This window comes from Pelobates fuscus, chromosome 2, assembly GCF_036172605.1.
Source record: "Pelobates fuscus isolate aPelFus1 chromosome 2, aPelFus1.pri, whole genome shotgun sequence".
NCBI lineage: Eukaryota > Metazoa > Chordata > Amphibia > Anura > Pelobatidae > Pelobates > Pelobates fuscus.
The window spans coordinates 29,851,823-29,876,052 of record NC_086318.1 but is presented as its reverse complement, the minus strand read 5'-3'; the positions used below and the strand labels follow the sequence as shown (position 1 = coordinate 29,876,052).

Below are 24,230 nucleotides of genomic sequence, written 5' to 3'. Positions count from 1 at the left end.
TTTCTCAAGTATTGCCTGCAATGTTCATCAAGGGAAATGAGTATGCAGGACCAGTGCAAAGATTTTTGCCGCCCTAGGCAAAAAAATTATTTGCCACCCTCCCCCATGTAGTGACATTACAATGTCCTACCCATATGATCCGCCCATGTCATGACATCACATATGCCCAATCCCTGAGGGACTGCATCTACAGCAGTCTGACTGGCCAGTATTAACGCTCTTTGCTGGGTCTGGCTGGGCAGCTTATTTGCCAAGACTCCAGTAAAAGCGCCACATGTGTGCATAGGCCCATTTATTAGGGTGCTGACCAGGAAATTCTTCCCCTATGTTATTTTTTTATTGTTATGCAATGTGAATATTTGTAAAAATGTTGAGTGAGTATGTGTGTTGTGTAAGGTGACTGAAAGTGTTGTAGCTATGTGTGAAGTGTATGTTGTGGCTTTCTGTGCATGATGTATAAGGCTGTGTAATGTGTGTGTAGCTGTCAGTGTCTGCGTGTGGGTAGCTGTGAGTGGTATGTGTGGCAATGTGTAATGTGTTTATCGCTGTCAGTGTCTGCATGTGGGTAGCTGTGAGCGGTATGTGTGGCAATGTGTAATGTGTGTGTAGCTGTCAGTGTCTGCGTGTGAGTAGCTGTGAGCGGTATGTGTGGCAATGTGTAATGTGTTTATCGCTGTCAGTGTCTGCATGTGGGTAGCTGTGAGCGGTATGTGTGGCAATGTGTAATGTGTGTGTAGCTGTCAGTGTCTGTGTGTGGGTAGATGTGAGCGGTATGTGTGGCAGTGTGAGAAGCTGTCAGTGTCTGTGTGTGGGTAGCTGTGAGCTTTATGTGTGGCAGGATAAGAAGCTGTGAGTGATACATTTGAGCCGCTGTGAGTGTTGTGTGTGGCAATGTGTGATGTGATTATCACTGTCAGTGTCTGCGTGTGGGTAGTTGTGAGTGTTATGTGTGGCAATGTGTAATGTGTGTACAGCTGTCAGTGTCTGCGTGTGGGTAGCTGTGAGCAGTATGCGTGGCAGTATGAGAAGTTGGGGGAAATGTATGTATGAACTAGTGGAATTTCCATTTAGTACAAAATGAGAAGAGAGATTCAAGTAAGCTCCCCCTCAGCCCAATATAGCTGGGGGTGGGGGAGTTTATGTGCTGTACTGAGGGTTGAAAGGCAGCAGTCAGGGTAAGGGGCTGTAGTGGTGGATAGGAGTAGTAGTGGATGTAAGGGGCAGTGGGGGGATATGGGGCTGCAGTGGAAGTGATAAAAGCTGCAGTGGGGCTGTAGTGGTGAGTTAGGGGGTGAAGTGGGGTGTAGTGGGGAGTTAGGGGTCTAGTGGGTGGTTAGATGATTAAATAAGGGGTTAGACGCAGTAGTGGAGTCTTAAGGGCTGAAATGAGGGTTTAGGGGCTAAAGTGGTAGGTTAGGACCTGCAGTGGGGGGGTCAGGGGCAGTAGTAGGGGGTCAGAGGCAGTGGTAGGGGTTCAGGGGCAGTGGTAGGGGGGCAGGGGCAATAGTAAGAGTGGGGGGGATAGGGTCAGTAATGGGAGGTTAGGACCTGTGATGGTTGGCAAGGGGCAGTAGTGGGAGGTTAGGGGCATTAGTGAGTGGTAAGGGGCAGTAGTGGATGGTTTGGGGGCAATAGTAGGGGGTTAGGGGCAGTTGTGGGTTGTTAGGGGCAATAGTAGAGTGTTAGGGGTAGTAGTGGGTGGTAGGGGGAAGTGATAGTGAGTTAGGTTTAGTAGTGAGGGTTAGGACTTTAGTGGGTTAAAAGGGGCCTAAGGGGAATGTTAAAAAAAATTCTTCCCTGTCCCTGAGGCTTACCTTGGGCCGGGGAAGGGTATCTGGTTTCAAGCCTGCACTCCCGGGGCGCTGCACTGCAAATAGGCGCTTTCTCCGTCGGCCCGCGCGTCCCTTCCAAACGTGCACCTTGCTTTGCCTATAGGTGGCGCCGGCCCTGCGAGCATGTTAATTTAATACTCCATGCAGCATAAACACTAAACAGTGGTTATAGTGCAATGAGTGCCCTGGCACCCTCCCAGAGTCATTTGTCAGACCATTTCAGAACAGTTTTGAGAACTTAGCCGGGTTCCGCTGTGTGCAAGTAGGGGCTTAATGGAAATGTAGCTTAATATCTAGTCGCAGTCACACTCATCATGGAGAATAATTGCAACTGCTGAATAAGTTGATATTAGCTAAAGTTGATATTAGCTAAATACACACATTAAACAGTACATGAAGTGACATCTAGTGGGCAAATTGGAAGTGACATGAAGTTAAAAAAATACATAACTGTTAAGGTCAATGTTTTAGCTGAGATATTTACTAAGTTTTCAAAGTGCCCCTTTTTGGAATTTCACTAATCACATAGCATGTGAAGCCCCTGGGTGTCAGAGGTTACCTTGGAAACGCTATGCTCAGCCAATGGCGGATCCAGAGCCTGATCTTGGGAGGGGCACTTGTAGATTATTTAAAGAAATAATCCATGCACAATAACCACTACAGCTCTATGTAGTGGTTATGGTGCCAGGAGTGCGTACCGGAACCCCCTCCCGGAGTAAATAGCCGAACCGTTTAAGAACAGTTTGACAACTTACCTGGGCTCTGCTGAGAAATGGGGCTGTAGTAGGGCATAGGAACAGTTGTGTGTGAGTGGTGCAATGTGAGTGGTGGTGCAATGTGTTTGAAAGGTTCAGTGTGTGTGAGGGGGGGGTGTAGTGTTAATGTGTAGGGTGTGGGGGACAGAGGGGGGATGTGGGGCAATGTGTGTATGGGGGGCTGTGTATGTGTGTGGGGCAACGTGTGTATGGGGGGCTGTGTATGTGTGTGTGGGGCAATGTGTGTATGGGTGGGCAATGTATACATGTGCAGAGGCAGTGTGTGTATGTGGGGGCAGTGTATGTGTTTGTGGGGGCAGTGTGTGTGTATAGGGGGCAGTGCAGGGGCGGACTGAGAACCCTCAGGGCCCCCGGGCAAAATAAATCAAGGGCCCCCTTACAGGCCCCACCCATACTCCGCAGCAAGCACCACCCATGTCCCGCCTCCATGCACCGCCTCCAGCCACACCCTACACAATCTTTAGACACAAGGAACAAAAGTGCAATAATCCCTTTGAGGCCCCAGTAGAGACTACAATTGAGGGCTAATGGGCCATGGAGGGGGGTCTTTCTAGCAGAGGCTATCTCAGTGTCCTTTAGAGAGTGTGTTAGAAAGAATCTCCTCCAGGCCCTATTAGAGACTACAATGGAGTCTAATAGGCTTGGAAGGGGGTCTTTCTAACAGAGGCCATCTCAGTGTCCCTGCTGGAAACAGTCGCCTCCAGGCCCCTGTAGAGACTACAATTGAGGGCTAATGGACCATGGAGGGGGGGGAGCATTCTAGCATAGGCTATCTCAGTGTCCTTTAGAGAGTGTGTTAAAAAGAATTTCCTCCAGGTCCCATTAGAGACTACAATGGAGTGCAATGGGGCCTGGAGGGGGGTCTCTCCAACACTCTGGTTCCTATTCACAATATAGCAGCACAACATAGCTCGCTGATACCTAGGCCAAGTTGGCTCCTCTTACCTTAATTACTGTTGCTGGCTGGCAGTCTGTGGGCTTGCTGGAAGGCTGTGGGCTTACTGGCTGCGGCTGGCAGGCTGTGGGCTTGCTGGCAGGCTGTGGGCTTGCTGGCTACTGCCGGCAGGCTGAGGGCTTGCTGGCTGTGGGCTTGCTGGCTCCGGCTGGCAGGCTGCACCTGGCAGGCTGTGTGCCTACTGGCTTTGGCTGGCAGGCTGTGTTGTTGCTGGCTGTAGGCCTGTGGCTTGCTGGCAGGCTGTGTTGTTGCTGGCAGGCTGTGGGCTTGCTATAGGCAGGCTGGCTGGCAGCCTGTAGTGGCCGGCTGCTGGGCTGTGGCCGGCTGCTGGCCTGTGGGCGGCTGCTGGCCTGTGGGCGGCTGCTGGCCTGTGGGCCGGCTGGCTTGTGGTGGCCAGCTGCAGGGCTGTGGGTGCCTGTGGCCGGCTGCTGGGTTGTGGCTGGCTGCTGTGACCGACCTGTCGCCGGCTGCTGGCCTGTCGGCGGCTGGGTAGTTGGCCTGGGGCCTGTGGCTGGCTAGTTGGCCTGGGGCCTGTGGCTGGCTGGCCTGGGGCCTGTGGCTGGCTGGCTAGTTGGCCTGGGGTCTGGGGCTGGCTGGCCTGGGGCCTACTGGCTGGCCTGGGGCCTGTGGCTTGCTGGCTGGGCCCTGTGGCTTGCTGGCTGGGGCCTGGGGCCCTGTGGCTTGCTGGCTGGGGCCTGGGGCCCTGTGGCTTGCTGGCTGGGGCCCTGTGGCTTGCTGGCTGGGGCCCTGTGGCTTGCTGGCTGGGGCTTGGGGCCCTGTGGCTTGCTGGCTGGGGCCTGGGGCCCTGTGGCTTGCTGGCTGGGGCCCTGTGGCTCGCTGGCTGGGGCCCTGTGGCTTGCTGGCTGGGGCCTGGGGCCCTGTGGCTTTCTGGCTGGGGCCTGGGGCCCTGTGGCTTGCTGGCTGGGGCCCTGTGGCTTGCTGGCTGGGGCCTGGGGCCCTGTGGCTTGCTGGCTGGGGCCCTGTGGCTTGCTGGCTGGGGCCTGGGCCCTGTGGCCTGCTGGCTGGGGCCTGCTGGCAGGGGCCTGGGGCCTGCTGGCTGGGGCCTGGGGTCTGCTGGCTGGGGCCTGGGGTCTGCTGGCTGGGGCCTGGGGCTTGCTGGCTGGGGCCTGGGGCTTGCTGGCTGGGGCCCTGTGGCTTGCTGGCTGGGGCCTGGGGCCCTGTGGCTTGCTGGCTGGAGCCTGGGGCCCTGTGGCTTGCTGGCTGGAGCCTGGGGCCCTGTGGCTTGCTGGCTGGGGCCTGGGGCCCTGTGGCTTGCTGGCTGGGGCCTGGGGCCCTGTGGCTTGCTGGCTGGGGCCTGGGGCCCTGTGGCTTGCTGGCTGGGGCCTGGGGCCCTGTGGCTTGCTGGCTGGGGCCCTGTGGCTTGCTGGCTGGGGCCTGGGGCCCTGTGGCTTGCTGGCTGGGGCCCTGTGGCTTGCTGGCTGGGGCCCTGTGGCTTGCTGGCTGGGGCCTGGGGCCCTGTGGCTTGCTGGCTGGGGCCTGGGGCCCTGTGGCTTGCTGGCTGGGGCCTGGGGCCCTGTGGCTTGCTGGCTGGGGCCCTGTGGCTTGCTGGCTGGGGCCTGGGGCGCCGGGGCCCTGTGGCCTGCTGGCTGGGGCCTGCTGGCAGGGGCCTGGGGTCTGCTGGCTGGGGCCTGGGGCTTGCTGGCTGACCTGGGGCCTGTGGCTTGCTGGCTGACCTGGGGCCTGTGGCTTGCTGGCTGGCCTGGGGCCTGTGGCTTGCTGGCTGGCCTGGGGCCTGTGGCTTGCTGGCTGGCCTGGGGCCTGTGGCTTGCTGGCTGGCCTGGGGCCTGTGGCTTGCTGGCTGGCCTGGGGCCTGTGGCTTGCTGGCTGGCCTGGGGCCTGTGGCTTGCTGGCTGGCCTGGGGCCCTGTGGCTGGCTGGCCTGGGGCCTGTGGCTGGGGCCCTGTGGCTGGCTGGGGCCCTGTGGCTGGCCGGGGGCCCTGTGGGTCTGTGGCTTACCTGGCTGGTTGCTGGGCCTGGGATGTGAAGATGACCGACCCATGTGGATTCCGGTCCCGTGCAGGCGGCGCCCGTCGACGTCATCACGTCACGTAGTGACGTCGACGCGCCTCCGCGCACAGGACCGGGCCCCTCCTCCTCCTCCTCCTCCTGATACAGCAGTAAGTGGATATTACAGCGCCGGCCCGGGCCCCGATCTCCACACTGAAATAACTTTGCAGCCGTGCACATTATGTGCACGGCTGCGGCGGGCCCCCCTCCCGGCCGGGCCCTCGGACCACGTCCGAAGTGCCCGACCGGTCAGTCCGCCCCTGGGGCAGTGTATGTGTATGGGGGGGCAGTGTGTGTATGGGGGGGCAGTGTGTGTGTATGTGGGGGAAGTGTGTGCATGTGGGGGAAGTGTGTGTATGGGGGCAGTGTATGTGCATGTGGAGGCAGTGTATGTGCGTGTGGGGGAAGTGTATATGCGTGTGGGGGCCGTGTGTGTATGGGTGGGCAATGTATGCGTGTGCGGGGGCAGTGTGTGTATAGGGGGCTGTGTTGTGTGTGTGGGGCAATGTGTGTATGGGGAGCTGTGTGTGTGTAGGGGGCAGTGTGTGTATGGGTGGACAGGGTATATGTGTGTAAGGCAGTGTATGTGTGTATGTGGGGGCAGTGTATGTGTTTGTGGGGGCAGTGTGTGTGTATAGGGGGCAGTGTATGTTTGGGGGACAGTGTGTGTATGGGTGGCAGTGTGTGTATGTGGGGGAAGTGTGTGTATGTGGGGGAAGTGTGTGTATGGGGGCAGTGTATGTGCATGTGGAGGCAGTGTATGTGCAGTGTATGTGCGTGTGGGGGCAGTGTATATGCGTGTGGGGGCAGTGTGTGTATGGGGGCAGTGTATATGCGTGTGGGGGCAGTGTGTGTATGGGGGCAGTGTATATGCGTGTGTGGGGCAGTGTTTATGGGGGGCAGTTCGTGTGTGGGGGGGCAGTGTGTGTGTGTATAGTGTGTGTGGGGGCAGTGTGTGTATGGGGGGGCAGTGTATGTGTGTGTGGGGGGCCCGGCAGTGTGTGTATGGGGGGCAGTGTATGTGTGTGTGGGGGCAGTGTGTGCATGGGGGGCTGTGTATGTGTGTGTGGGACAATGTGTGTATGGGGGGCTGTATGTGTGTGTGGGGCATTGTGTGTATGGGTGGGCAGTGTATATGTGTGTGGGGGCAATGTGTGTATGGGGGCAGTGTATGTGTGTGTGTGGGGCATTGTGTGTATGGGGGCAGTGTGTGTGTATGTGGGGGAAGTGTGTGTGTGGGGGGGGGGCAGTGTATGTGGGGACAGTGTATGTGTCTGTCTGTGTGTGTGTGTGTGTGTGTCAGTGTGTGTATGGGGGGCAATGTGTGTGTGTGTGGTGCCAGTGTATGTGGCGGCAGTGTATGTATGTGTGTGGGGCAGTGTGTGTATGGGGGCGATGTGTTTGTGTGTGGGGGCAGTGTGTGTATGGGGGCAGTATATGTGTGTGTGTGTGGGGCAGTGTATGTGGGGGCAGTGTATGTGTGTGTGTGTGTGTGGAGCAGTGTATGTGTGTGTGGGGCAGTGTGTGTAGGGGGCAATGTGTGAATGTGTGGTGAGGAGGGTAGGGGGACTTTTTAAAATAATTTTTTTAATAAAAATAAATTTATGTCCCCCCTCCCTTCTTGCCAATTGCCCCGTTGCCTTTTCCCCACCCCCTGGATCCGCTAGTGTACCCAGCATGCAGGAGGGCTCAAGAGAGAGGGAGAGAGGACCACCAGAGAGTGTATTGTTCCCCCTCCCTGGCCACAGGTAAGAAGCAGGGAGCGGGAAATAAAATAAAAATTATTATTTTTTTAAATAAAAAGTATTTTGCTCACTGAATGCAGACCCTATCTTAGCCCATATATTTGCACAAACACACACGTATTGAATCCACTACACAAGCACACACTGCATCCACTACACACTACATTAACTGCACAAACATGCACACTACATCCACTATACACCCACTAAACACAATGCATCCACTATACACACACACCCTGCATCAACTACACACGCTAAATCCACTAAATATGCACACACACACACTCTCTCTCTGCTATATACACACTCTGCACCCACTATAGACATACTACAGCCACTAAACACACACATTGCATCCACTACACACACATTCACTATACACATACACTCAGCAGGCAATGTACACACACACACACTCTACATCAGCTATAAACACACTACATTCACTAAACAAACCATGTATTCACTTTACACACACTACATCCATTACACACACACACACACATACACACAATGCATCCTTGTGGGTGGACACAGGGTGTAACAAGATTCATTCATAAAAGTGCAAATTTCTATTGAAAACTGCACTTTTTGTAAAATGAAAAAGAGGACACACTTGTCACATATTAAGTATTTCAGCATGCTAAAGAGCTTTAGAGATCTGGAGAGTCCCTTTAAAATAAGTTTCTTAAAAAAACAAAAACTGATACATAAAAAATCTGTATAAACCATTAAAAATCTGTATAACCTGTTAAACAGTGCATGGGGTGCCATCTAATGGGCAAACGGGAATATACATGCAATAAAAAAAAATGTCAGATATGGGAGATATAAATAAACATTAATGTAGGGGTTAATTACTAAACTCTGAAAGTACCCCCCAGATGAGTCATTTGATCTTTAAAAGGAAACTATAACAGATAAGTTACCCACTTCCTATCATAAAATGCATTACATATAAAATGCATAAAAATAAAATAAAAAATAAATATAAAGAAATTAAAAATAAACAAAATAGTCTTCTAAGAAGTTCCCATTCGGATAAGTCCCACACGAGGATGAGGCCTCCATTCAAGAACATTTAATTCTGGTCTATGGTGTCTGATCTTTCCCATAATCCCCAGATTGACAGACAAGTAGTTTATCTCCAAAGAGTACTTATAATCAACTCCATGTTGGTTCTTTATATACGCCAGTACTAAATACATATATTTTTTTTTAATTATTATTATTATTATTGGCATTTATATAGCGCCAAAAAATTCCGTAGCGCTTTACAATATTGTAGGAGGGGGAGATTTAACAATAAATGAGACAATGACAAAAATTTACAGGAACAATGAGATGAAGAGGACCCTGCTTAAACGAGCTTACAGTCTAGAGGAGAATAAATCAATACAATATTGTTTAAACTGTTAGCAGTCATTCTATCTTACTGATAGCCATTGCAATTGTGTCTAGAGATCATTGCCACACCATTGCTTGGCTCTGGATTACCGTTTTAAACCGCACTATACGATGGCTATGTTGTTACTTTGGATTTTGAAACTTTTTCTTTATGAAATTAAATACATATTTAATATGTTTAACAAGTTTCTGGACATTACTGTGTTCTTTTTACCTTTTCAATTTTTTTTTTTTTTTTAAATGTATAAATAATTCATTATTTGATAATAAAGAATATATGCAACTTTTTTTCAATATATATATCTTGCTATTAATGCTTTGTTTCATTACATAGTATAAAGGTGACTTATTTTGCCCAATTAGACATAGCAGCAGAGCAAATCTGCTCTTTATACTAAAAATAATAACTAATAATAATTATACTTATTTTAATAGTTTCTGAATTACAAATCGCCTAATCCACTGATTCCTTTTATTATATTATTATTATATTATATTATTTATATTATTATATTATTATTATTATTATTATTATTTGTTGCTGCTATTCTCTCTAATCTTGCTCTTGCTCCAATTATTATTATATTAATGATCATGTCTGTGAATTGTGCTCTGTGTATTCACTATTTACAGTGTTTACATGTGTATAGATTTGCAGTCACTCATTAACAAACAACATGTTGCTACATCTACCTTACAGTCACAATACTTAGCTATTTAGCAATCAGAATATCAAACCATTGAGAAAAAAAAAGTTACAAGACACTTTGTCGAAAGGTGTTTTTTTTTTTTTTATGAAGTTGTTTGTCCCATTTCGGCTCCCGTATTCCGGTGTACGTACTGCGCATGCCCGGAAGTCTCTAGCAGACATTGCTGATCATGGCAGCATGCAGGAGGTCATTGCTGTCTATACGGTGTAAGCTCGGTAAGAAGCCGATCTGGGGGGAGGAATTTCGCCCCCTGCAATGTACAGAACACCCCAAACTCTTTTCTCACGTAGTTCCATGTCTAGGTGCCGCTTCCTAGTGAGTCAGAGGTGTTGGCACTGACTGTATTGGGCACCCTGGGTCTATTGGAATTGGACTTGGAAGGCTTAGCATGATAGGACGCGTAGTCCACAGCAGCTGTTGTGGGAAATACTAGCCATTCCCGAGCCAAGGGATCATTTATTGGACGTGGAACTATTTTTAATGTATTTTAACTGTAAGGTTATATATATATATATATATATATATATATATCTTGTCTTTAAAGAAACACCACATTTTTTAAGACACTATAGCAGCTACACCCCCAAGCCTCCCCCCCCCCCCCCCCCCCCCCATAGTGGTCCTTTAAGGTCAAAATAGCCGATCTATAGTAATTCTCTTAAGTCAGCTATGCTTGTGTTCGCGCTACTATGGCCTTACATTTTAAATTCACGTTAAATTCTCGCTTTAGTTAAGAACCTTCTTCCCCCAGCATTAGCTTTCCCGGGGAATAATCAATCAGAGGCTTCTCACGGAGAGTCTTTGTGGACCAGCCATCATGTGCATGTGGCTTTCCAGTCACAGAGGGGATTATCTGTTCTTCAGATAAAATATTGCTTCTCCTTATACTCTATGGGCATTCCATTGTATCATTCACCTGTCATTCCATTGAAAAGAGCACTAATTAACACCTGTAGTAAAGATGAATTTGCTATTTAGACTTTCCTGCAAATGCATTTTTATTTTGCTTCCCATTATACTCTATGGGATTTCTCTTTAGTCATTTTCCCTTGTCATTCCATAGAAAACATTGATAATACCACTTAAAGGGACTCTCCAGTTAAGCAGTTTTACTCACCTGGTTCCAGCGCTGGGAGCCTCGTGAAGCCGCGCCCACTATTTCGTCAAAATGACGAAATAGGCGGGCGCGAGCAGGGAGCAATCAGACGCTTCCATTTGGAAGCGTCATTGCTCCCTTGTGTGCATGCGTGACTTCGCCACACATACTTCAGAGGGTGGCATTCATGCCGCCCTCAGAAGTCCTGAGCGCGTTGTGCGCGGCCGCGAGCTGAGCTGACTGACAGCTCAGCTTGCGGTCTTTGCCTGCCCCCTCTCCTCTCTGACAGGCTGGAGAGAGAAGGTGCGCACACAGTGCTTTCTCTCTCCTGCACACGTCAGACGTATTTTCAAACGTCTGACGTGTACAGGGTAATTTCTCTGAAAATACAGTGTTTACATTAGATTGCCTGCAGGGAGCTATAGATCTCACCTGAACAAATACATTAAGCTGTAGTTGTTCAGGTGTCTATAGTGTCCGTTTAATCTCATTTTTAGAATGACACTCAACTTGAAGTTTGTGCCTGCAAAATATTTATTTCATATGTCTTAATAGTTTTGCCTCTAATTGAAATATTTTGTTTCCATTATTCTCTGGGCATTTATTTCACTTTCATTATTGTCAATGGGCATTCCAATCTGTCGTTCCTTTTAGTATGTCCCTCAAATAATGCTGAAATTAAGTCTGGATGGCAAAAGTTAGGCTCAGATAGCAACGTTCTAACTGCCAAGCGAAGAATATTTAGCTACAGTTACCTTTATGCTGTCATCCGAATTTATATTAGCTACAATACAGTATGGTGTCTCTTATTCAGCACTACATGTACCTTTTCATTTTACAATTGTTACTTTCTCTACATTATATATTTAATCTCATGATATCCTGGTGAGTTTCATAGCAGCTGAGAATGCTTCTATCAAGTTTATTCTCTTAACTCGAACGACCAGTGAATTGGAAATTTTAAAGGATCACTATAGTGTCAGGGAAACAAACTTAATTTCCTAAAACTATAGTGCTCTGAGGGTGCCCCCTCCCGTGGCGCTGAAGGGGTTAAAACCCCTTCAGCCACTACCTTGCTCCGGCTCCCTCTGCGCTGGTGACCTCTCCGCCGACGTCAGCTCACCCGTCTGACGTCAGTGTAGCCGCATGCGCGGCAAGTGAGGCGTGCGCATTCAAAGTGTCCATAGGAAAGCATTTCTCAATGATTTCCTATGGATGCACTGCGCGATGGAGGCATAATATGCCTCCAGTGTCGCAGATGCGCCTCTAGTGGCTGTCCGGAAGACAGCCACTAGAGGCTGGCTTAACCCCAAACGTAAACATAGCAAAAGATAGCAAATTAGGATATTTGTTTTGTTTTCCTTTTGGTCTAGAATTTGTAGTCCCCGGTAGTTAACAGTTCAGATAGTAATTCTAATTTAGAATTTTTAGTAACTTGGGCTCCCTACTTTGGCTTTCATAGCTTTCATCTATATGTCTCTCACACTCCTTTACTCTCGACCCACCACTTGCCTGCTTGATCCTGTCCTGTCTTATCAGATCTTTCCTCTTGTCTTGTGCCTTCTTTAACCCACATCTTCAACTGCTCTCTCTCTCTTCTGTTGTTGTCCATGCTGCCCTTAAACATGCTACTATAGTACCCATCTTAAAAAAAGTATCTCTAACTATCGTCCCATATCCCTGCTCCCTTTTTCCTCAAAGCTTCTGGAAAGACTTGTCTTTACCCTTCTGACTTGCTTCCTCAATTCCTAATCTCTCCTTGACCCTCTTCAGTCTGGCTTCCGCCCCTTCCACTCTATACTAATTATTCTCTATACTAATTATTCTTGACCTCTATACTAATTATTCTTGACCTCTCTGCTGCCTTTGACACTGTTGACCATGTTCTCCTTCTCAAACTCTTTAATCACTCAGCCTCTGTGACCCAGAATGCAGGATGTCTCGCGGGTTTCTCCTTTCCTTTGGAATAGCCTGCCTACGACCATCAAGCTCTCACCTAGTCTTCAATCATTTAAAAAGTGCCTCAAAACCCATCTCTTTAGGACAGCTTATGGTCTCCCAGAGTAACCTCTACCTTGCATACCTGTCCCTTGCTCTTTCCTAAAGGTCAGCACTCTATTCTATCCTCCATTCCACCTTGTTTGATTGCTACCTCCTGTCCTGTTGGATTTTACGCCCCACCTCCTGTAGACTGTAACCTCGTTTGAGCAGTGCCCTCTTCAACCTATTGTTCCTGTAATTTTTGTAATTCTCATTTATTGTTAAATTTCCCCCTTTGATAATGTTGTAAGGCGCTACGGAATATGCTGGTGCTCTATAAATACCAGCAATAATAATAATAATAATACTGTTATTGAATTGAAAATACAGTGACATTCAAAAGTTTAGTTGTCATACATCCCCACAGGGCAGCCTGTGAACCAAATGGTACGTTCTACCGTTGTCAAATATGCTGAGCCTGATGAAGATCAGAAGATAATTTGCGTGATTTGTTAATGAGTAATTTAACTTTGTAAGAGCTTCTACTTTTTATTTTACGAACGTGCTTCTTGCACAGTTTAATGTAAGCTTACCTGGATAAGAGCATAAACTAAAAGTACGTGTATACGTGTCCTTGCATTATTTTTTTTATATCCCTAATAATTCCCATTGTGATTAGTTGCTAGTTAGATGACTCACACCATTTCTCCTGTCCATTACCTCAAATGAAAGTATGGCTCAGACAATGATTCTATCTAAAATCCAAAGCATTTGCTGGCTCTTTAGGCAGGTAACATGCCTTTTCTACACACTGCCTCAGTACATGCTGTTATATGGCTATATTTTGCTTGTTGATATTGTAAGTATACCTACTGTTTCTTTTGAAGGCTTTTCTCCTCCTGTCAGACTACTCACTGATGGAGATCCTACAAAGTTTCAACCGCCTCCAAAACCAGTCATTGTGGATAAAACAAAACAAGGATCTCAAAGAAGGTGAAGCAATATTTTCTTCTCGCATTCCTTTTATTCATGTTTTATGTCTATTTTATTTTTAATACTTTTCTGCTACTGTAATGCATCATGGGCAATTTGTTAGATATGCTAAGCTCCCCAGTAATAGGAAAGCTTGGATTGGTTGCCAGGTGTCAGCTGATTCATAGTCTGGGCATAACATACTGTAGTGATTTGCTGAAAATATATTAAAGTATCAAAAGTAACGTCAAAGGTGAGCATATTTTCTGTTTTTGTGTATATGCACATTGCAATACATTTAACCTTTTGATATTCATTTTATCTCAACTTGCACTCGTAACGATCAGGGCCTGTTATAATGAAGTCTGTATTGTGTACATTGAAATGGAAGCACACTAGTGGAGCCTTGACGTATGTCCTGTGCTGGCATTGCTATCAAGAATCGCAATTAAAACTCCTTAAGGGAGACTCTAAGCAATATACTAATACAAGGACTCTGGATGCATATGTAATTTTTTTTCAATAGTTTTTTTTTTTTTTTAATGATGGGGTTTTCCTTGACCTCAATGCCTGGTTACTGTATATGCAACTGTGTAAAAAATAAAAACCACACTTTTACTTCCACATTACCCTTAGAAGTTGTCTAGCCTTGTTCAGCAATGATAAGCTTCAAACCAATCAGGTATTTCATCAATTGCCCCAATATCCAAATGTGATTGCAGTGTTTAGAACAGAATCTTCCTTTATGTTCCGGTGATGTCTGATGTATCCCTAGCCTTTTAACAGATCCAGGTAAAGTCCTTGCCTCACGTTACTGTTATCCCTCTTAATCTCAATCAGCTTGTTGTAATATTTTGCACTACAAAAAAAAAGTTCGAAAACCAGTGCACCTGAACCACTTTATTGAGGTGTAGTGGTCTGGATGACTATTTAATGTTCCATTCTGGAGAAGTGCTTTTCTCTTGGTCCTGTCTCACATTTGTTTTGAATATTGTTTTGTGTGTTATTTTTTCTTTCTTTCTAAAGTCAGTGCTTTATTTACTCGCCCTTGATGTTTCTCTTATGTCCCTGTACAGGTACTTGAGTCCAGAATTTGTGCCTCCCAGAACTAGAAAAGACCCATTCAAGTATTTTCTGGAGAGGAGAGACATGATTCAAAGGAGGAAGGTGTTCAATATCCCTGAATTCTATGTAGGTGTGTGTCACCACTGTTTATTTTGTCTGTAATTCTCTCCATTCTATTTGTTCCTAGTGTATAAAAGAGCTGGGATATTGGGATATTTATCATTGTTTAACTACATTTTCACATACCGTATATACTAGAGTATAAGTCGAGACCCCTAATTTTACCCCCAAAAAACTGGGAAAACGTATTGGCTCCAGTATAAGACTAGGGTGGGAAATGCAGCAGCTACTGGTAAATTTCTAAATATAATTAGATCCCCCAAAAATTATATTAATTGAATATTTATTTACAGTGTGTGTGTGTATGAATGCAGTGTGTGTGTATGAATACAGAGCCTTGGTGGGTGGGGGGGTGGGCATTATAAATATTATTATTTTTTTCATTTTGTATTATTACATTTTGTATTTTCATCCCCCCTCCCTGCTTGTTAGCTGGTCAGGGAGGGGGGCTCTCATTCCCTGGTGGTCCAGTGGATGGGCTGTGCAGGAGGGGGGCTGGCAGAGAGCTGTTACTTACCTTTACAGCAGCTTGTGTCAGCTCCCTTCTCCTCTCTGCCGGTCAGCTCCCTTCTTCTCCGCTGCAAGTCTCGCGGTGTGAGTGCCGCGCGGAGCGTTGCCACGGTAAACTGTGGCAACGCTCTGACCCCGCGGCTCTCGCGAGACTTGCAGTAAGAGCTGACAGGAGCTGCTGTAAAGGTAAGTTACAGCTCTCTCTTACAGCCCCCAACAGGACCGCCGGGCTTGTAATGAGTCTGGCAATGTAAGTTGCCATAATACAGACAGTGACTCGAGTATAAGTTGAGTTGGGGTTTTTCGGCACAAAAAATGTGCTGAAAAACTCGACTTATACTCGAGTATATACGGTAATCTGGATTTTATATTAAAAGTCAAAGTAAAGTGTCAAGACAGAATATTTTAAATTGTTATTAAATAAATAAAACTATTATTAATGTAACCTTTACTGCATAAACCCATACACCAAAATAATTCAAATGTAATGTGTATATATGAATGTTTGTGTATGTATGTGTGTGTATGTATGTATGTATATATGTATGTATATGTATATACACAAAATATATACATAAAATATCCATTTCTAGTTATTAAGCCACTGCATTTTTCTTTTCTATTTGCCTTGCAGGTAGCATTCTCGCTGTGAGTATGTCTGATCCACATGCAAATGGCAAAATAAATCGATTTGTGGGGATTTGCATTGAAAGAGGAGGAAGTGGACTTGGTGCAACATTTGCGCTCCGGAATGTAATTGAAGGTCAAGGTAAGTGTTTCTGGAATATTGCATTATTGGGATTCTGCCTATGTTGTTCATTGCTAATGTAAGAAACTGTGAATGTGTCGGGTTGGGATATTGAATATTCCTTAGTGCAGGTGAGCATAATTAGGACAAAGAAATTATTAGATTAAGCATAGAGTAAAGCACAGACAGAATGGCATCTTTCATTTGCAGGAAGAAGGCAAATTACCTCTTAACAAAGCACATATCGTATCCCCATGTCTAACAATTAGTTTCACACCTAATAAACCTGTTTTCCTAACATATAGTGGCAGTGCCTATGGGATGTTCTTGTGTATGCTGGGCAAGTACCTCTGAAAGTAAAATCTAAACAATTGAGTAAGCTCCTCCCCTTCCAACTTTAAAAGTTGGTACCACACAAAGCACCCCAGTTCTTACTTGTCCTGTGAGCAGTATGGACAAGTTCCCAGAGTCTCTGGTGGATGTTGAAGCACACAGGTTGATGCTTGGGGGGAATAGTGCCTGATAGGTCCCCGGGTGGCGAGCTGCATGGCTATGCCCTCCAGATCTGTTAATGTTACAGAACCCTGGAACGAGTCCCATTTTATGGTCTGCTTCTGGCAGTGGTGGGCACAGAAGGCAGTCTTGAGTGGCGCGCCCATCTGGGGGCCTTGCGTTTCGCTAAAGATCTTATTGTGCTACTGTGCATGTGCATTCGACATTTCAGTATTGCTCAAAAACTTTATTGCATATAGGCGATATATGTTGTGATGACCTGCCTGACTGCAAAGGTGCTTCTCAGAACAAGTCAACAGTGTCACCAGCCCCTCCCCCGTGTAAAGGTCTTTAAGAAGTGATTATTTTTTTTTTTCCTTAAAGACTTCCAATTGTCATTTTGCATTTATTGTATTTCACATTAGGTTATTCTGCTTGTGTTTCCCAGATAGTTAGTACTGCCTCACCAGACAAACTTGGAGACAGCAGACAAAATGCCCCCTCCTTCTCAAATTTTGAAGGCGTCATGTAAATCCAAGCATTTAGTTTGTAATTAATGTGCTACTCCCCTTCCAGATGGATGCAAAAAGAAAACATGTAATCAGTGCTCTGCAGAGTTGCTGGAAAAAGGCAAGCAGAAATAATGCAGTCTTTCTTTATCTTGCCGTAAGAGAATCTCTCAAACATTTGAGTCTTTTAAGAAATCAGTCATAAAATTCAAGGAGGCTGTATCTGTCCAAGACAGACCAATTCAAAGATGTAAGAGAAGCAGATCTTCTTGGTCAGAACTAACTTCTGACTACATCTTTAGTCGAGAGTGTGGATACAGGTTTTCCACCTGAGGAACTGAAAAGGTTGATTAAAGAGGTCATAATTGTTATAAAAAAGTGAAATTTGTCTAAGATACCATATGTTCCAAATTGCTGGAGTTGGTCCAGAATTAATGGAAAAATCAAGAGAAAAGAGCATTCATTTCCAAACATTTTAAGCAGATCTTTAAATTGCAAGGCACAGAAAATCTACCTAAGGTAAATGTACAGATAGCTTAGCTTTCCAAAAAGACCACCATTCCTATTGAGGAATTGGCGGGTCTCAATGACCCAATGGATAAGTGGACCATATAAATGTCTGAGGAAGTTCTCAAGCTATCTGCAATTAACAGGTGATTGTCATCTGTCGTCAGAAGGGTAATATGGCTCAGATCATGGATGGCAGATACAGCATCCAAATCTGCCATGTGCAAGCTACCTTTTGAGAGAAAATCTGTTTGGCTGTGCGTTGGAGTACGTTTTAAAATGTCCCAGACTAAAAAGGGATCAAAACTGTTTTAGCATAGTTTCTTCCATTCAAACCTTACTGAATTACCTAAAAGATGGGTTTGCAGCTGGACTCAGTGACTCTTCTCTGAAAGTTCAGATTTCAGGACCTTTTGCTGATTATGGATTTGGCTTGCAATATTTTCATAATGATTCTTAAGGCTATTTTGTTCAAACAACCTTTTTGGTTGGTATAAGTTAATTCTCTATCTATTCTCTGAGTGAAAGCGCTGTCCATTAAAACTATGGCAACATCCTGGGCGGCTAAGGCTTCAGCATATCCAGAGGATATTTGCAAAGCAGCAATGTGGGTCATCATTTAAAAGGTTTATCAGGCACTACAGTCTAGACATTTTTTCTTCCTCAGAGTTTGCATTCGGGCGCAAGGTGCTCCAAGCTGCTGTTAATTGACTTACCCACCCATTTGGGATCTTGCTGTATAACGCAGGTACTGCTAGTATATGTTAGGAAAAACATAAATTTTACTTACTGTTTATTCTTTTTTCCTTAGTGTAGAGGCAGTACAGATCCCCGTTTCTATTTTGTATTAAAGTGTTAAGTGCTGGACAAACCTTTATGGTATGAAGGGGAGGAGTTTACGTAATTATTTACATTTATTTTGTGGGGTTCTCAATTAGCATAGACAAAAACATTCTACTGGTACTGCAACTATACTAAGGAAAACATTATTTATGGAAAGTAAAATGTATTTTTTTCTGGTAAGTGGATGCATTCAGTTTAGTTCTGAGTGCAAAAATATACTACCAACTAAACAATTATCTTGAGGTTAACCTTTTTACACCTCAAAACCATGATTGGCTAATAAATTGGGAAAAGTTTGTTCTTCGCCCTTCAAATAAGGTCTCTTTTCTCGGTCTAGACATGAACCCAAGAAATTTACACATTCTACTTGTAGTTTGTTGGGGTAACTGAAATCTACAGTTCCAGCAGTAAAATTAGCAAAGGCTCACATTAGACCCTTCCAACGAGAAATTTTAAGTCAATTGAACACGAATCCAGAAGAGCTGGACACAAGCTTATGTCTTTTACTACACAACTGGTGAAGATTCATGTATCAGGATAGGGTGCTCACATGAATTCCTTTATGGTTGAAGGAATCTATCCAAAAATTATCCAACTTCAAAGAAATGAAAGCCGTATGGAAAGTCCTTCTCTACTTCAGAGAAAAAATCAAGCCGTATAGATTCAATCAGACAATTTTACCACTTTCCTATACTGAAAAAAAACAAGAGGCCAATCCCTGATGGGTTTATGTGCACTCCTCTTCTAATGGGCAGAAAGGTATATCTCAGTTATCCCCACCATTCACAAGGGTATATAAAATCAACTAGCAGACGATCTCAGCAGGCACTTATGGAAACAAACAAACTGGTCACTCAGTATTTGGATATTTAGAACTGTAGTACAAAAATTCAGACCTCATGGATACAATTTCAATTGAAATGTTCCAAAATTTGCCTTCTTTTACAGACTATATAATCCAAGTATCCTAGACTGCTTCTCTGTGAAATGGATGTTTCAATGGCCTACATTTTACATTTAGTGCCTTAATTCCAAAGGTCCTACAGACAATTCAATCGATGGCAATTGTGCACAACAATGCAAAGATTAGATGCCGCAAGCATTTATAGCATTACATAAGAGAAGATTGCTGTTCTAATCAGCTGTTACAATTGATCGCTGATAGGAAATGATAAAATGTTTTAGGATAAAGTTTCTTGAAGTTCCATGTTTTTTCACATTTGGCAGCAATCTGCTTGTCCATAACACAAAGTAGTCCTATTCCATTGGAATTTCACTGATTCTGATATAAATACATTTTTTCATAAAAATAATAATAATAAATAATAAAAAAAAAACACTATAATTTATAATTAAGCATTATAATGTCCTTCTCTTGTAGGAGTGGAAATGCGATATGAACTCTATAATCCCCGCATCCTTGAAATACAAGTATTAAAGTTGGAAAAGAGGGTGGATGACAACTTGATGTATTTACGAGATGCTCTTCCTGAATACAGTACGTTTGATTTCAATATGAAACCAGTCACTCGGTCATCAGAAGAAGACATTCCAGTAAACCAAGTAAGTTGGACACAGATTATCACTTGGTATATGGAGAGTACCACGAGAACAAGTTTATAAGTAGGCATACATTCTCTGTGCAATGAAATGGCATGTGCAAAAGCAGTGTGCAAATAGGCTGTACAACTCAAATCATTACCTCTTGCCCATATCATATTACCCCTTGTATACTTGGTAAAATGTGTTCCCATCTCATTGTGAATCAATAATTTCTTTGAAAAAGGGGCTGGGTTGAGACTTTTTGTCCTATTAATAATCTTGTTTTTGTTCTTTTCTTCATGGGTGTTAATTTCTGTGTTTTTACTCCTCAAGCTAAAAGTTAAGATGAAGCCGAGGCCTTGGTCAAAGAAGTGGGAGAGACCTCAGTACAATGTTCGAGGAATCATGTTTGAACTCTATCTTCATGAAAACCATGTTAAAAAAGCAAATAAACTTGCCAGACCATGGGAGCAGTTTGACATGATGAAAGAGTATGATACCAAAGAGATTGAGCAAAACATTTGGAAAGAAGTGGAACAACAACTTAAGCAGTCTGAAAAACAATAATGAAATAAAAAAATATGACTTGTAATGGTTGTAACTTATAAGTATTTACACAATAAAGTAAACCTGTACAGTTTTGAAATATGAATTTACACATTATACACTGCTAAAAATAAATAAAGGGAACACTTATACAACACAATATAACTCCACGTCAATCACACTTCTGTGAAATCAAACTGTCCACTTAGGAAGCAACACTGAGTGACAATCAATTTCACATGCTGTTGTGCAAATGGGATAGACAACAGGTGGAAATTATAGGCAATTAGCAAGACACCCCAATAAACGAGTGGTTCTGCAGGTGGTGACCACAGACCACTTCTCAGTTCCTATGCTTTCTGGCTGATGTTTTGGTAACTTTTGACTGCTGGCGGTGCTTTCACTCTATGGGTAGCATGAGATGGAGTCTACAACCCACACAAGTGGCTCAGGTAGTGCAGCTCATCCAGGATGGCACGTCAATGTGAGCTGTGGCAAGAAGGTTTGCTGTGTCTGTCAGCATAGTGTCCAGAGCATGGAGGCGGCTGTAGGAGGGCAACTACCCAGCAGCAGGACAGTTACCTCCGCCTTTGTGCAAGGAGGAACAGGAGGAGCACTGCCTGAGCTGTGCAAAATAACCTCCAGCAGGCCACAAATGTGCATGTGTCTGCTCAAACGGTCAGCAACAAACTCCATGAGGGCCCGACGTCCACAGGTGGGGGTTGTGCTTACAGCCCAATACCGTGCAGGACATTTGGCATTTGCCAGAGAACACCAAGATTGGCAAATTCGCCAGTGGCGCCCTGTGCTCTTCACAGATGAAAGCAGGTTCACATGTACAGACGTGACAGAGTCTGGAGACGCCGTGGAGAACGTTCTGCTGCCTGCAACATCCTCCAGCATGATCGGTTTGGCAGTGGGTCAGTAATGATGTGGGGTGGCATTTCTTTGGGGGGGTCGCACAGCCCTCCATGTGCTCGCCAAAGGTAGCTTGACTGACATTAGGTACCGAGATGAGATCCTCAGACCCTTTGTGAGACCATATGCTGATGCGGTTGGTCTTGGATTCCTCCTAGTGCAAGACAATGCTAGACCTCATGTGGCGGGAGTGTGTCAGCAGTTATCTGGCAAAGGTACAGAGACAGGAAGTGGCTTTTATAGGCCAAGAACCAGACACAGCTGAAGAGACTTGTCACTGATACCAATGCTGCAGTCTCCCCGCGGCAGATCAGGACCCCACGGCCACGTGATCGCTCGATAACATGACCCCAATAGGTGCGTGCAGAAGGACTGTGCTGACAGGCAGTCTCCCTGCAAGTGGAAAATCACAAATATATACTTATGCACAAAGCGTTGTACGATCGGATTACACACATGTGCCATGCACGGCACATGTGTCAACTTGCCCAACTTAGATGCCACCAACAAATTTGTTCCGTTGTCACAAACCACTTTGCCGATCTCCAGTTGCTGCGGAGTCAGCCACTTTTCCACCTGTGCGTTCAGGGCGGACAGGAGTGCTGGTCCGGTGTGACTCTCTGCTTTCAAGCAAGTCAAACACAAGATGGCGTGACACAGCCGTGTCCGGGATGTGGAATAGTAGCTGGGGGGGTGCCGTTGATGTGGAGCAAGACGCAGCAGAAGAGGACTCAGCCGAGGAGGTTATGGAAGAGGATGGAGTAGGAGGAGTAGAGGATGTGGCAGCAGCCCTGTCTGCAAGTCGTGGCGGTGTCACCAACTCCTCTGCAGAGCCACGCATTCCATGCTTGGCAGCCGTCAGCAGGTTTACCCAATGCGCAGTGTAGGTGATATACCTGCCCTGACCATGCTTTGCAGACCAGGTATCAGTGGTCAGATGGACCCTTGCCCCAACACTGTGTGTCAGACATGCCATTACTTCCTTTTGCACAATCGAGTACAGGTTGGGGATTGCCTTTTGTGAAAAGAAATTTCAGCCGGGTACCTTCCACTGTGGTGTCCCAATTGCTACAATTTTTTTGAATGCCTCAGACTCCACCAGCTTGTATGGTAAAAGCTGGCGGGCTAATAGTACAGACAAGCCAGCTGTCAGACGCCGGGCAAGGGGGTGACTTTCTGACATTGGCTTCTTACGCTCAAACATGTCCTTGACAGACACCTGACTGTGGGCAGATGAGCAGGCCTGACACACAGACGCTTGGAGACAACTAACTGCTATTCAATCTATAACAGTGAAAAAAGTTTTTGGGTTATTAAATGCAAGCTATTGGGACACCAGATATGAGTGGCACTGTGAACTGGCAAAGGTTGGCAGAGTACACATTGTAGGCCTGACACACAGACGCTTGGAGACAAGTAACTGCTATTCAATCTATAACAGTGAAAAAACGTTTTTTGGTTTTAAATGCACGCTATTGTGACACCAGATATGAGTGGCAACTGGCAAACTACACTGGCAGAGGTCTGCAGAGCACACGCTGAAGGCCTGACACACTCGCTTTAAGGACACTGACTGCTATTAGCTTACACTGAAAAACCTTTTTTCTTTGTAAAAGCACGCTATAGAGACATCAGATATGAGTGGCAACTGGCAAAGTACACTGGCAGAGGTCTGCAGAGCACACGCTGAAGGCCTGACACACCCGCTTTAAGGACACTGACTGCTATTAGCTTACACTGAAAAACTTTTTTTCTTTGTAAAAGCACGCTATAGAGACACCAGATATGAGTGGCAACTGGCAAAGTACACTGGCAGAGGTCTGCAGAGCACATGCTGAAGGCCTGCCACACCCGCTTTAAGGACACTGACCGCTATTAGCTTACACTGAAAAACTTTTTTTCTTTGTAAAAGCAAGCTATAGAGACACCAGATATGAGTGGCAAATTACACTTGCTGAGGTTGGCAGAGCACACGCTGAAGGCCTGACACCCGCTTTAAGGACACTGACTGCTATTAGCTTACAGTGAAAAACTTTTTTCTTTTTAAAGGCACGCTATAGAGACACCAGATATGAGTGGCAACTGGCAAAGTACACTGGCAGAGGTCTGCAGAGCACACGCTGAAGGCCTGACACAGCCGCTTTAAGGACACTGACTGCTATTAGCTTACACTGAAAAACTTTTTTTTTTTGTAAAAGCACGCTATAGAGACACCAGATATGAGTGGCAACTGGCAAAGTACACTGGCAGAGGTCTGCAGAGCACACGCTGAAGGCCTGACACCCGCTTTAAGGACACTGACTGCTATTAGCTTACAGTGAAAAACTTTTTTCTTTTTAAAGGCACGCTATAGAGACACCAGATATGAGTGGCAAAGTACACTGGCAGAGGTTGGCAGAGTACACGCTGAAGGCCTGACACCCAGACGCTTGCAGACAACTATCTGCTTTTAGCTTACAGTGAAAAACTTTTTTTTTCTTTTTAAAGGCACGCTATTGGGACACCAGATATGATTGTCAAAGTACACTGGCAGAGGTTGGCAGACTACACGCTCAAGGCCTGACACCCAGACGCTTGCAGACAACTAACTGCTATTAGCTTACAGTGAAAAACTTTTTTCTTTTTAAAGGCACGCTATAGAGACACCAGATATGAGTGGTAAAGTACACTGACAGAGGTTGACAGAGTATACGCTGAAGGCCTGACACCCAGACGCTTGCAGACAACTAACTGCTATTAGCTTACAGTGAAAAACTTTTTTTCTTTTTAAAGGCATGCCATTGGGACACCAGATATGAGTGGCAAAGTACACTGGCAGAGGTTGGCAGAGTACACGCTGAAGGCCTGACACCCAGACGCTTGCAGACAACTAACTGCTATTCGCTTACAGTGAAAACCTTTTTTTCTTTTTAAAGCCACGCTATTGT

At 45.6% G+C, this 24,230-nt stretch overlaps 1 protein-coding gene across 2 annotated transcripts; it reads left to right on the top strand.

Moving 5' to 3' along the window:
- The first annotated feature begins 9,581 nt into the window (after positions 1-9,581).
- Positions 9,582-20,485, top strand: MRPL19 (mitochondrial ribosomal protein L19). 2 transcript variants are annotated; one of them, XM_063440827.1, is made up of 6 exons: positions 9,582-9,661; positions 13,419-13,524; positions 14,580-14,698; positions 15,833-15,967; positions 19,679-19,860; positions 20,173-20,485. In XM_063440827.1, exons 1-6 carry the CDS (start codon positions 9,625-9,627, stop codon positions 20,404-20,406), a joined length of 813 nt encoding a protein of 270 aa, XP_063296897.1. In that variant the 5' UTR covers positions 9,582-9,624; the 3' UTR covers positions 20,407-20,485. The 2 variants fall into 2 exon arrangements, with proteins under 2 accessions (XP_063296897.1, XP_063296896.1); XM_063440826.1 differs by having other exon boundaries at positions 9,582-9,670.
- The last annotated feature ends 3,745 nt before the right edge of the window (positions 20,486-24,230 follow it).

Coding starts and splice junctions, on each gene's coding strand:
- MRPL19 (XM_063440826.1), top strand. CDS start 9,625: ATGGCAGCATGCAGGAGGTCATTGCTGTCTATACGGTGTAAGCTCG. Junction 14,699..15,832: donor TATCCCTGAATTCTATGTAG/GTGTGTGTCACC, acceptor TTTGCCTTGCAG/GTAGCATTCTCGCTGTGAGT. Junction 19,861..20,172: donor AAGACATTCCAGTAAACCAA/GTAAGTTGGACA, acceptor TTACTCCTCAAG/CTAAAAGTTAAGATGAAGCC.